The 13,997-nt window shown below is 39.5% G+C and overlaps 1 protein-coding gene across 1 annotated transcript in view; it reads right to left on the reverse strand.

Annotated features, from left to right (window-relative positions):
* Nucleotides 1–13,997, reverse strand: part of fam184ab (family with sequence similarity 184 member Ab) — a 94,387-nt gene that overhangs the window by 68,939 nt on the left and 11,451 nt on the right. Inside the window, exons 6-7 of the mRNA XM_073493225.1 lie at nt 11,808–11,989; nt 4,956–5,141 (exon numbers count right to left, since the gene is read on the reverse strand). Of these exons, the coding sequence (XP_073349326.1) occupies nt 4,956–5,141; nt 11,808–11,989 (368 nt within the window). The remainder of the gene's footprint in view (nt 1–4,955; nt 5,142–11,807; nt 11,990–13,997) is intronic.

Genomic DNA, 13,997 nt, shown 5'->3' on the forward strand with positions numbered 1-13,997 from the left:
TTTATTGGATCTCTTTTGTAACGTAACCATCCAGGTTGCTCACATTTCACCCGGTACGGGTTATGTGAGCTCGGAGGTGTCCTAGTTGACATTTATCAGTGATAAATATAAATGTGCTCCCACGTCAGTGGGCTGTATTTCCTCCTTTGAGTTTGCCAGCTTCTTAGTCACTGTTATAACGACGTTTGATGTGCGTTTGTCTGTAGAAAACCTAAAAAAACTTCAGCTTTTTTCTAGCTATTTCAGCTCCTGTTACTTGTCATGCCTACGTGTGATGTTGTATTCATTTTAGACTTCAATATTAATGTGTGCTTTTTTATGTAACCCTGTGCAGAGTATAAATCCCACACCTTTATTTAGTATGTTAAAGGACTGCTTTTGAGCCACACCTTTAAAATTGGTGCTACTTTTGCTCCCATTGAAATGATATCAGTACATGCAGACATGCCATTCCAGTCATGAAAATAAAAACAAGCCTTCCTGATTTTGTTTTCTGTCTCCATCTTGTTTCTCTGTCACCTACTGTGCAGCTAAAGCCATCAAGAGTCCAACTGCTACCAGCATCAGCGACTCATTTCTGTCCTGCAGTGAACAGCTGATCAGTATTTGTAACGGCAGCAGCCTGTGTGTTTCAGATAATATTGCTCTTTGTGCCGTAAAGGTAAAAAAAGATTAACTTAAAGCCCTGTTGCTACAGATTTAATAAGCACATTCAGATATCGAACAGGAAATGCAAGATTGGCTGATACAGCTGGAAGGCAAATAAACCACAAAATAACTTGAGCTCAACTTGCTTCCATATGATGTCCTCTATAAAAGTTGCCATAACCCTGAGGGTCATTTTAAGTGTAATGGATCCTGTCAGTGCGGCCATTAAATCCAAGCACCTGCTGAAAAATGTGAACCGTTTCTGCACTAAACAAAGTGGAAGCCATCATTCTCAGGGTGGTGACACCATAACTTTCTAAGTTCTGTCTTCAACCCGTCGTCCCTTCTAGTTTAGTGGAAATAAACTTAAAGAGTTCCTACTTCAAACACAGTTCTAACTCTCTTAAAGAAGCCCTGCCTCATTCCTCTCACCTCTATGTTTACAGCATGAAAAATTGACATTAGCTATTCTCTATAGTAAATTAACAGTATGACTCTCTGTAATGATAGCAGTGAAAAGCCTTTTCATTGATGGATTTGCCCAGTTTCCCCTCCGCTGTTATAAGAACTAGTGGTGTAATGGTTCATGTATTCTTCTCCACCTGCAACAGTCATAAGGTTCAAGGTCCAAGGTCATCTATTTGTCATTATACAACACGGGGTTGCACAAAATGAAAGTCTTTAAACTCCTTCATGCTACACAAACATGGAACATATATACACATAAAGGCATTTTTTAAATTTGGGTCAGGTTGATTGTAAACAGCAGCAACAAGATGATGTTTCTGAGAATGTCTGAGAGTGAGTGGTGGAGTTGACGAGGACGGCGATGTTTGATGGTTGTACATGAGGGGAAACAGGTCGAACACGCTGACGCCATATTAAACGGCATCACCCAGATGCAGCCCAGTTGCCAGGATAAAATGTTGGCAGTTAATGTTTCTGCAAACCACTGATATGTTCAAAATTGTCATAGGCTACGTACCATATTGACATGTCACTTTTACATTACGTGTTTATGACCTGACTTTCCTGTTGGGAGGTGGAGAGGATGGTGGAGGAGTTCAAGTCTGCTTTTTGGCATTTGTAGGTGTGAAACCGGTGGATATTTTTAAGGACATCTCAGGACAATTTCCAGCTGCGTTTGTGACAATTACAACCTGATATTTGTGACAAGACCTTGGGACATCTCCTGCCTTGTTTGTGGCAGCAGAACAGGGTGTTTTTAACAAGACGTCTGGACATGTTCCAGCATTATCTGTGTCAACCAAAACGTGATATTTTTCTAACCCTAACCAAGTGGTTATGTACCTAAACCTAACCAGACCATTAGCACAGTGTTGTGACAAGAGGAAAATAGAAAACTGAACCCAAAGCAACACAACTCGTCTGCGCTTTTGCAGGAATGTACTCTGCCAACATTTATTCTGGTGAATCCAACGACTTATCCCTGCTGTTTTAAGCGGCCTCTAGATGTTAAAGCAGACGGGGCCAAAGACATTACTGAGGCAATTATCATTAACATCACATTTACATTTGATTTATAATAGCCCTGTATTCAAATATGACCTATATGCGAGAGTGTATGTTCACTGTTTGCTGCTAAACAGTCTCTTCAGGCTGAATCAACCATTAAGCGGAACAAACTGTAACTTAAACTGCCTGTTGAAATTAAATGAAAAGATTTATTGTGATTTATTGTTTCTTTGTTCCTGTTGTCACTATGTATTGTTACACCCTAAATAAAGATTCCTTTAGCCGATATTTCTGCTCAAATTCATAACAAGCTTCTTCTTCACAGCAGAGAAAAATCAACTTCTAAAGTCAAGGCTACCGACTGAAAACATCGGAAGGAAGGCTGTTTTAGCAGACAGGAGAAAAAGGATCCTTAGATTACTGTTCAGTTTTCATACCACCTGTATTTCAATGCCAAATTAATTGAATGCCCAACTCAAAATGCAGTACATTCTTCAAAAAACTATTTATTATTAACAGTTGACAATATTTAGACCTTCGCGAGACAAATCTACAATTCTCAAGGCAAAGAGAGCTGATAGCTTCTTTCCAGCTCTTATACTGTAACAGATGGTTCAGTCAGTGAACAATGTGGAGTCAGTAGAGAGGTTAGAGAGGCAGGCTTGTGACTGTTGAAATCCCTCAATAAGCTCACAAAGTGTCTGAGGGGAAGTAAATGAGTACTGCTGCCTCCTCTCCAAACAACTTCATGAGAAGCACCAGCAGACAGAAGAGCACTGTGGGGTACAAGTTTCCTTTATATCCCGTGTTTAGTGTACACGAGCGTCAGTACTCTTCCATCGCAGCTGTGATCTGTGGTATGTTGTTGATCGGACTAACATATGCACAAACCACGGGCTGTCTGTCATTCATAATCACCCCTCATTCATTAGCAGATACTTTACAACATCGACAGACTGAAGTGGTGCGACAGGTCCAAATTATTTGGCAGGAAGTAAATCCAGAACGCAGACAGACTGAGAGAGCTGGCAGCTTGTTTTTTCACTGAGTCACTCCTGAATCTCATGCAATTTTATATTAGTTAATATCAGCTTTTCTTAACAGCTCAAAGAGTTGCAGTGGGGGAGTGTTGGATTCCGAGCAGAAGCGGTAGAGGAAATAGTGAAGCTGTAAAGGAGTGAATAAATCTGTTACTACTTGTATCCATCCAATAATGAAAAAGTGATTCTTTAGAGATCCTTGACTCAATATTTTTACATTAAAAAAAGATCAAATGACTATAAGTAATGTGAAAGGAGACCGAAAACAGAACTAAAAGTTGAGTGAACATTGGACTTACAGTTGCCAGATCTAAATGAAAGCTAATGTTGCTCTTCGTTTGTTGGATGTCTAAATAGGCAACTAATTGCTGAATATAAAATGTTCTAATATGTCAAGGTTCATGTCATTAACAAAAAAGGTAACAATACAAAAATTAAGAAGAAACTAGAACTGCTGCGTTGTGGTTGTATGCCTCCGTTATGCCAGTTAGAAAGTTATGGTGTTGAAAAGTGTTTTGGCAGAACATTATGATGTCGCATAACGCTGACCTTTAGACATTTTGGGAAAATGTTTTGTGAGGTAACAGTGACCTTTGACCACCAAATTCTAGTCAGTTCATCCTTGAGTCGAAGTGGACATTTGTGCCAAATTTAAACAAATTCCCTCCAGGCTTCCCTGAGATACTGTGAATAAGACTGACAACTAAAAAACATAAAAATGTGTACGTATTACCAGTAAAATGCACAAGAGTACATGCAGAGATGTTAAAAAAGTTGCAGCTGGTCAAGTTGAAGCTGACAGTAACTACTTATATACTGTTGGTTACTTAAATCTATACCAGTGTTTTGCAAACTGAGCACAATATGATGCATTTCTTTTTAGCTGTAAAGTAACTAATGACTGCAACAATGAGATAAATGTGGAGCAGTACAAAAGCAAATATATAAGTAAAAGCACAAAGTTGCACAATACCAACGATGTTTAGTATGTTTAAGAAAAGAACCAGTGGATTTTTTATGTTTGAGATGCAAACATAGTGGTGACACACTTTTATTTCACATATTTATGATTTTTTAATCTGTAGACAAGTTTATTTACTTATCAAAAAACAAAAGACAATCTCAAAAAGGTGGTTTAACATCCATTTGAATGTTGTCAAGAAATCTTGCACTGTAGCCACATACTTTGACCAATTTAAAACATATCGGGTAGATTTGTTTTTAGCTCAGCTAGTTCTAACTAATGGATTAACTACTATTGTACTAAATGTACTACCAGAGGCAATACTAAATATTGTACTGTTTTACCTCTGGTCTCCATAAAAAGAGTGACATTTCCACTGAACTGGGGAAAACAAGCTTCCCAAGGACACCATGTTTACTGTTTGAGATGAGCCCTGAGCTCAATGATGCAGGATCAATTAAAACATACAGCTGTTCATTTTCCTCCAGCTTTGGGCAAAAAACACTGATTATACAACGTGCAGCAATCTGAAAAGTAATCTCATGGATTTTCATAATTTTTCCCTGCAAACTCACCATCTGATGCACCCTCTGTCGGACATATTGCTGTCTATACGCTTCCACTTGTCCTTTTGTGTTCATCAAAGTAGGAACACTTATTTATGACTGCATGTGTGTGCAGCTGTGGTCAGAGGGAGCTTCCATTACATTAGCGATGGACACTGACTTTTCATGATAGGATTATCCACAAAGGGCCAACGTCAGCCTTTTGAACTGGTCTCACCTTGGAGTCCATGAAGAGATGAGTGCGTATGTGTGTGTACTCACAGCCAGCAGGCGGTTCTTGTCGAGCTCGGCGTTGGTGAGAGCGTTCTCCAGGGTCAGTCTGTGCTTCTTGGCGACTTCCTCCAGAGCTCGAGCCTGGCTCTCCTTCATCTGGCTGGCCTCCTCTTCGGATCGAGCTCGCATGTTGCTCATATCCTTCTCGTGGGATGACTTCTCCTCACGCAGGGTCTGATGGACAAACAAGATAGATGTGCAAGCACACACATTTTAAAAATGCACAAAGGTGAGTGTTGTGATAGACGATACAAACACACACAGGGAGCTCGGGCTGACATTCACACCATATGCTGTATTATTCAGCCATATTGCCAGTGTTTACTAAGTGACAGCCAAGGAATCAATCTTGCATTCTGTTTCTGAAATTCTCTCTCTATTTTCATCTTTCTCACCTCACATTTGTTATTCAGAAAGCACCAAAACCCAACAAGCTGAAAACAGAAGATACTGCAGCAAACTCCATTTGGGATTATCAATAATGAGGTTAATGATTATGAATCTATAAAGCCTATAATCAGTCTGCATCATAACCCTAGCATCAGTGTGATTCTAGACGGAGTCATGCTGCTGTTTGTCAGATGTTATCTTCATTGTCAGGAGTGACAGAGGCTGTAAACTGACCTTTCGCTGAACCGCAGCCCTTTTAATAAGTCTTGCAACGCCTGTCAAGCTGATAACAGCAGCACTTCTCTGTTATCTTTCAAACAACGGCTCTCTGATTTTAAAAACAAAGAACCAACAGCAAACGTCTTGTTTTTATAATTGTCAGTTTTGTTGCTCGCAGATTTTAGCGGTTGCACAACACAACTTTTTTCATGTTTTCAGCTGAGTTCTGACAACTTGGAGGCTTTTGAGTCTTTAAAATGCTCTTGATGGTAACTAGTAAAATGACAAAGACTACTCGAACAAGCAACACTAAGGTTAGACTTTCGTTTTACTGTTTTATAAGATATGACGACAACTAACAAATGTGTTTGGCAAATGTAATGCTATCTCTGGTAGCTTTTCTGGCAGGAGTTGTTGAAGCGGTAATTTTCTGAAACTCATTAAAAAGCAGGACAGAGCAGTTAAGATTAGCTTAAACTCTGAAATAGTAGCCTAGCATCTCGACTTCCACAAAGTGAATGTGTTGGTCATGGATGGTGCTTTTTAGAACGTAATCTATAATTCAACAAAATAATGTAATTGGCTAGCAAAATGCTAACTCTCGGAATTAATGCAATGTCACTGTCGGTGGAAAGCTAGTTAGCCATGCATGCTAATGTCGGCAGCTTCTGTTACCAAAAAAGTGAATGATGAGAAGAGGGATGAAGTACTTCTGTAGGCTAACCCAGCAGTTAGCATCGCCCTGGTTTCCTCGACAATTGATTTTTTGATTATTGTAGAAAGTAAGCTCTGTGGGAAACACAAATTAATGACACTTTAACATTTGTTCAGCAAGGTCGTCTTCTCAGATGAACAGCACTTTTATGATTTTTGAAAATGCTAATGTTAACGTCTAAGCTTAAGTCCGCCTGTAAAGACGAGTAAATGAGTCTCTGTGTTTGCTGTGATGACGTTTAATGTACGGCAACAACTTGTGTAGTCGCATTTAGCCAATAGTTAGCGACCCCCTTTCTGTTAAACACTTAAACTTTTATAATTCACATGCGGGCATCAGACATCTAACTGAAAACCCAGTCAAAGATCCAGTCGAGATTTTAGGACTCATTCCTGCAACACTCTATTCTACTCAGAAATATCAAAGCTTGACAGGTCTGCTGAACCTTTCTACAGTTGTATGATTAGTGATTTATCCATGATTGGTTTGTGGATCAGTATGAGAAGTGGCAGTTGAATTAGACGAGAGCTGTCTCATAGATTTTAAACTGAAGGGATAATAGAGGAAAGTGGTAAAATATGGTAATGGATAACAGCCAAAGGATGTGGCTTAGAGGGCACCGAGGAGACACAGTGAAGTCCTGCAGATTCAACTTTTTACTGAGCTCCGTATATTGTGTAACAGGCAGACAGGCAGGAACAGATGCCCTCTGTACTGAGCAACAGTGCACTGGGTTTGTCATTGGAAGTCTGGTACAGTATGAATCAATGCTGAGGGTCAGAACAGTGATTTTCCTGGGAAATGGGGAAAAAAAATTATCTGTCGCACATTTGCTTTGGGTTTAATCAGGGGACCAGCTGTTTCTTCATTGCATCGGTTTGACAAAATTTTAATGAGCCAAACTTTGCCAGAAAAGCCACATGGGAGCAGCAATATCCATTACTTGGGCTGGCATTAGGCACAGTAAAGTAAATGTTCTCTGTGTGAAACCTTTCCTGTTGAATTATATACCAAGATTATCTGACTTCTAATGAGATGAGATTTAAAATCAGTTAGATTTTAGAAGATTTTTTTTTTTTTTCACAATTTCTCTGTTTAACACTTCCGGTATTCTGCTGACAAAAAAAACAATGTATTGTTTGTGCATAAAGATGCAACTCTTTGCTTTGTATCAGTACAGACTGATACGTTTAATGCTGCACTAGTAGAAGCCCACAAATAATGAATAATTGGACTCAATGCAATAGATGTACCAAGTATTTTTGGCCCAGATCCCGATCAAAGTCCCTTAACATTGGGTTTTTACCATTACTGAGTCTAATCCTAATTTACCCAAATGTTATCTCAATATGTCAAACACATATTTAATCAACATGGGTAGCCTTCTAAATTTGCCACTCTTTATTTTGCACAAACTACTTGATCCAAATATTGAAGGTCCTGGTTCAAACTATTAAGTTGATCAACTTTAAAGGTCAACTTTGTAAGAAAGTTGATTTTTGAGTTTCATTTCCAACCTGTCAAATACTGAAGCTTTGGGAGGCGACCAACCCGACCTACAATCCCAAAGTGTAATTAATCAATTAATTATTTATGTGATATGAAAGAAAGTTTATCTAAAAGAATGTGACTCCTGTGGCACAGTGTTATACCTTTTACTTGGCAACAAAAACAATTCTTGGCTGAGTAAACCAGCTTATAGAGAACATTTCAACCAAACATCGGCCATGTTTTGTTTCATCCAGTTATCAAGTTACTCTGAGCCTGAACCGGCGTCATCTCAAACTGTGAAAGTGATGGTCAGCGGCAGCTAAAAGTCTGAAGCTCTTGAAGATCTCAGCTTATCCAGTTTTGTCAACCTGGAAGTTAATCACCTGTGCAACCAAACATTTTTCGCTTTCACACAGGCTAATTTTCATTCTCATATGAAGTAAAATGCTGCACTGCAGAGTCCGCCTGAGGTGGACAAAACACATTAAATAAAGGCTCAGATTTTGATCAGCTGTTTTAGCCAATAGCGATCCATTAAACTATACTCGTATCACTAATATTGGAGTAGATCTCTGGCACGGTCTGCTAAATCTTGTACGTGAAACCCTTCCTTTCTCAATTTCTAAATCTAAACAGATGCTGCATTTCTTTACAGCTGCATCCCGAAATGGAACATTAAAAATCCAATCATTGAGACATCAACACGTTCAGCTGCTTGAATTATAAGGATGCAGGAGTTCCATCATTGCCAACACACTGTTGTAAAACATGTAAAATATATAATCTCTTTAGCCTTTAACAGTCATTTTAAAATTAGCCAGTATCTGCCAGATTAAGAGATACTGTATATCAGACATTGGCAACGACATGAAAAAAACTTTAATTTCCCACCAGGGATGCAATCATATTAGTGTGCACTAATTGCTCCAAACCAAGGGCTGTTTTGGAAATGTACCAAGAAACGTCCATCAAACGGGTCAAACTGAGTGAGACCGCTGCGTTATCGTATGGACAAACAAACCCGAGGGGGAAAAAACATCTCCACAGCGTGACATGAACGACGGGGCATGAAAACATCCCGGGAGGTTAATTTCTCCTTTTGCTGAGAAAGGAGTACAAGAGGGGGAAAAAAAAGCTCCAAAGAAAACAAAACATAAATGAGGGAAAGACGGTGGTAATCAGAGAGAAGAGAAAACCAAGCCTCCCATTAATGTAATGACTTCTCCACTTTTTCTCTTATCATTCCTGGAAATGTATGTCAAATTATCTTAAAACACCCAGTCCAGTCTAGCCCAAATTTAATTCAAAGCTGTTGTTGAACCATTTGGAGTACAGGCATGGTTCTGGGCTTTTTTCAAAGGTTACCCTCTGATCATTCTGATCGTCTGATCAGACGTTATGTAAGTGCTTCTGTCGTTGATCTATAAGAGTTGAACACTTTCAATGATCTATTTTTCTCACCTAAATTCTTTAAAACAAAAATAAGCCTGCAGATGACCTGTTGCTGCTCCTGTTAGCTCGGAAACACAATGGGTCCACATCATGTAGTCTTACATGGTCCAAGTTCAAATAATCACCATGTCGCTGAAAATGCACACTTAACACATGTTTTTCTAATTAAATATCCAGGCGCAAATGCCATTTTGGGACCTGATAATACCCCTGCCTGAGAGTAACAAGAGTATTAAACTCATTATAGTTATTTATTTCCTTACTTACACTGACTGCGTGGTTTATTTGGAAAATTGGTAGTGTATGGAACAAAGAGTGGATCTCCTGTCTATCAAATCGCTCCTTGGCTGTTGCAGGCCACATGACAGGCATATAAGCTCATAACTGGTCAAATGAGCTGTCAATTAATAGTTCAGAGTTTGGCAGCCATCTTAGGTATCTCTGTGTTGCACTTACTTCTTTTGCTGGGAGAGGACAAGAGGGAATAAAAGGCTCCAAACAAAACAAAACCTTAATGAGGAAAATATAGTGGTAATAAAGGAGAAGAGAAAAGAAAGCCACGCCACCCATTAATGTAATGACTTTTCGACAACTTTTTTTTAATTAAGTCAGATAACTAACATCATCTGAACTGTTTTCTCTCTCCCAGTTTGCAAATGTTGCTAATTTAAACACAATTGATCCAAAAATCACTAATGCAAAGAGGCTGGAAACCACATTCTGCTACGAATATCGCCAGATTTGTTTCATAAATGTAACGATTGTTGGTTACAAAACCAGCCACAGCACGTTCATTAACGGTCACAGATTACTGTGATTAATCCATTTTGAGCACAAATCAGTTGAGCACTGAGGGGAAGGTGCTGCTGCCGTATAGTTTATGTGGCGCGAGATCCTCCATTATCCCAAGGAGGACATTCATATTCACAGCAGCCTCGCTCAGTGGGAGAACTCTCCCAGCTCCCAGAGGATTACACTGCACAAATGTCAGAGATAAAAGGATGGGAAAACACACATGAAGCAGCAACACTTGACATTTACCGTCGGCTGTGGTTGGTCTGCTGACTACACTGTTCCTTAAATCACCTGACCTTTAAGCTTCTTGGTTTTTAAAGAGAGGAGCAGCTAGCTTTATTTTCTGCAGAATGCAGTGATCGACAGGTTTGACCCTTTCAACAGTTTGCTGATTATAGGTTGCTCATAAGGTGTTTAAAGCGTTGCTGCATGCAAACGATTCATTTTCTTCCTAATCTGTGGAAACGATTCTGCAATAGAATCACTGACTGTGATTCAGAAAGGTATAGATAGACAGTGGGAGTCTTTATGCATTCTGTACAGCTCTGTGCATGTTGTTTTCTCTATAAAGAAATATATCAATAATTCAAGTCAAACAGTCCTTTAACATTTACAAAGACTGGCCTTGGGGAAAACATAAACCTCACAAGAGTATAGGGGGGGGATTACTGTCTCTATAAAGTCACAGGAAATGTCAGTGTTACAAAACTAGATAAATAAAAAAATAGAATTGAAGGAAACAGTTTTCCTCTCACTTTGGGGCAAATACGTATTAGAATTGCTTCATAGCACCCAACAAACTGGCTTTCACTTTTGGCCTTTTCTCTCCAAATGGCTGGATTTTGGGGATTACTGAGGACTTTCAGTAAAAACGGGGCCTGATGACATGGAAGAAGTGGAGCTCAAGGGAGACAAACTTCCTACATCTTCTCAAAACTAAGGTAAGAATCAAAATATGAAAGGCTAGGGGTGCTTCCTGGATTCAAATTGAGTATGTCGGAGGTGCGCTTTGGATAGGGGACAGGATGCAAAATGCTTTTTTGTCCACTGGTCGTATGGCTAGTGATTGTTCACATTCTACCAGCCACTCAGTAGATTACCATTGTAACCATCTTTTAGCTGTTGAGCTGAGCAAATCCACCTGCCACTTGCATATTTTACCAGCATCTGGCTATTGGTTGTCATGATTTTGGTTTTTGGTTAGTTATTGTCTGTTTCATTTTGTAGTTAAATCCTCTTGTGTCCTGTATTCCCAGTGTTTTGTTTCCTACCCGTGTTCCTGCGCTCCTCCCCAGGCTCATGTACACTCTCAGGCACTCACTTTTTAAACAATTAAAATGCCTTCAGACCTTAAAACAAGCGCATGAAGCCTTGGTCAGGGAGACCTTAATGTGACAATCAAGTTTCTCTGACTCTGAAATCTTGATGTCAAAAATGCAAGGAGCTTGCACTATGAAATAACGGGCATGGAGGCATGGACATTCATTGTAAGCAGGAGGACCAATGTTCTAAAATCCTTAAATGTGTTTGCGTTGAGATTTCTTGGTGGTTTAAATGGACGGTTTTTATATGCAAGGTCCTATTCTTCAACATACGAGCGCAAAATTTTTTACTAACTGTATTTGAAGGATGAAAAACTCCACCAAAAACTTGAGTCACAGCATCCTGATGGCTTATTGGTTATTCATAACAGTGTTATTCTGGTCTGAAGTGAATACAAATCATACCACCGACACACGCAACCACACACACACACTCAGACATGCACAAACACACACCTTCTCCAAGGACTGAAGCTGTTGTTTCTGTCTTTCGTCCAGAGCCTGACACTGGCTCTGCAGAGCCTCCCTCTCTTCCTCCATCCTCAGCACTTTGTCCTTCAGTCGGTTCCGCTCGTTGTCCAGGTCCCTGATGGCTGCTTCCTGGGTCATCTGGGTGGCCTGCAGGCTGCTTATCTGACCTATGACGGGGGACAGCGGGGCAGACAGACGTGAGAGGAGTGCAAATAGTAGAGAGTGATGCCATCTGCATTTGTCATTCTTGGAGGTTTCTTGTCTATGCAACAAACAAAAGTAAACTGGTGTCAGCAACTTCGTCCTGTATTTTCAATCAATTTTGTCATCGAAGTAGTTTGTTTGTTTTGAGCCACATTCATTTGTTTAAATCTAACGAATCAGTAGTGACATATCCATTCTGAGCATGTCATTTCCAATGTTGGAGAGTAGTGAACAACAAATAATTAAATTAGTAGTTTAACTACATTTTGCTGGAGCGAAATACAGTAAGTATTAAGTACATTCAGATTTGCATCGTGATTCAAGTAGGAGGAGGAGTTAACTACTGAAATTACAAACATTATTTGGCCATGAAAGCAAAGGAATGATTTTTTCTAAAATTTCATTCAGAGGTGCAAAATATTTTAGGTAAAAAAATAAATAATTAAAAATGGTCGACAGAATGTGAAGAAATGACATTGTGATGTCTACTGTATGTATTGTGTTGCAGAGATATCTACTGAAGTAAACATGCTAACCAGCTAGGTTAGTGGTCAAAAGCTCCTGTGCTCGCGGTGAAAACTGACCGCTGACCGCACAACAAAAAAGTAGTTTAAAGTACTTTTCTAAATAGCTTGAGTAAACCAAACTAGATTTCTCCCTTGGGTGGCTTTGTTGTTCAATTTCTATTGTAAGTACGTAGCTCTCCTGACACTGTTTATTTCCAGGTGACATGGAAGCTGTTGTAATGGTTGCTATGAGAAGCTAGACGTTTTTCAGGGTTAGGGCTAGTGTAGGAGTTGTTATTTTGTGTATTACCGTAACTGTAGCTCACTGTGTAGTCTGACTGATTGATCTCTTCAGCTGGCGGAAACAACAGTTAAAGGAGTTTTGCAGAAGAAATTCAGATCAAATACTGAGATGAAATTCTCAATATTTACAATATTAATGAGGTAATAATACAAACTTAGAAATATTCAATGTTTTCCACAACTGAATAAACAAGCTATTCTCAGAGGCAAATAAGGTCCCCAGAACACTGTTTAAAGCTAGAAAGGTGGCAGGGTCCGCCACATATAAACAAAGTCAATAAGTATGAAATAGTGTTGTCCTTTAAGGTCAGTTTGTTTATTCAGTTTATTTAGTCAATCTCCCCCAAAACTACAAAGTGAACCTTTAATGGTCACTTCACCAAATCTACATGAATCACTGAAAAAATCTGAGATGTTGGTGGTGATTCTGACTTGTTGCTGTTAAAGGATACATTACAGTTTATTACAACTTGGATCTTTTGTGGGTTTGGGCCATAGTTTCTATCAATTAGTGTGCTCATCAAGTTCAAATCTGAGGGTGTCTGATGGGTTGGAGTGCCCAGGTTGGACCAATTTATTTGCAAGAGAAAACAATCAAATAAAAGAATTGTTAGCCAAAATCCACCACTGTCTGAGCAATGCAGGATAATTTCCCAAGTTACGGGTGCACTAACTTTCAGTTTTACCTCCAAATAAAAGTGTTTATACTGTATAATCTGACTGAGCAGTTGGTTTGTTTACCACCAACATTTCCAAACAACCAACCGAGCACAGCAACCAAAAACAACCTCACAGTTTAATTAAATGAGGAGCTGAATGTGACTGTCATAGCTGGATCTACCCGCTGGATTTGATTTGTTTCCCTCACATGTGAGCAGCTCCAGTGGAAACTGATATAACATTCTCATCGGACACGAGGAGCTCATAGGAGCTAATGGGCCGAGCGTAATTCAGCATCGACTTGCTGCCATTTCTCACACGTTTCAAAGTCATGTTCATGCGATGTTGCTTCACAAAGTATTGACTGAGAGACATCACGAGAGATGACATCAGATTCTAACATGCGACAGGAGTGCACACAAACGCACACCTTAAACTGGGCATAACTGATGTGAGATGGGTTCCCTCTGCCTCTGAGGGACTGGGAATAACATTAGCCAGG

The sequence above is a fragment of the Pagrus major genome, chromosome 22 (assembly GCF_040436345.1).
Source record: "Pagrus major chromosome 22, Pma_NU_1.0".
Taxonomy (NCBI): domain Eukaryota; kingdom Metazoa; phylum Chordata; class Actinopteri; order Spariformes; family Sparidae; genus Pagrus; species Pagrus major.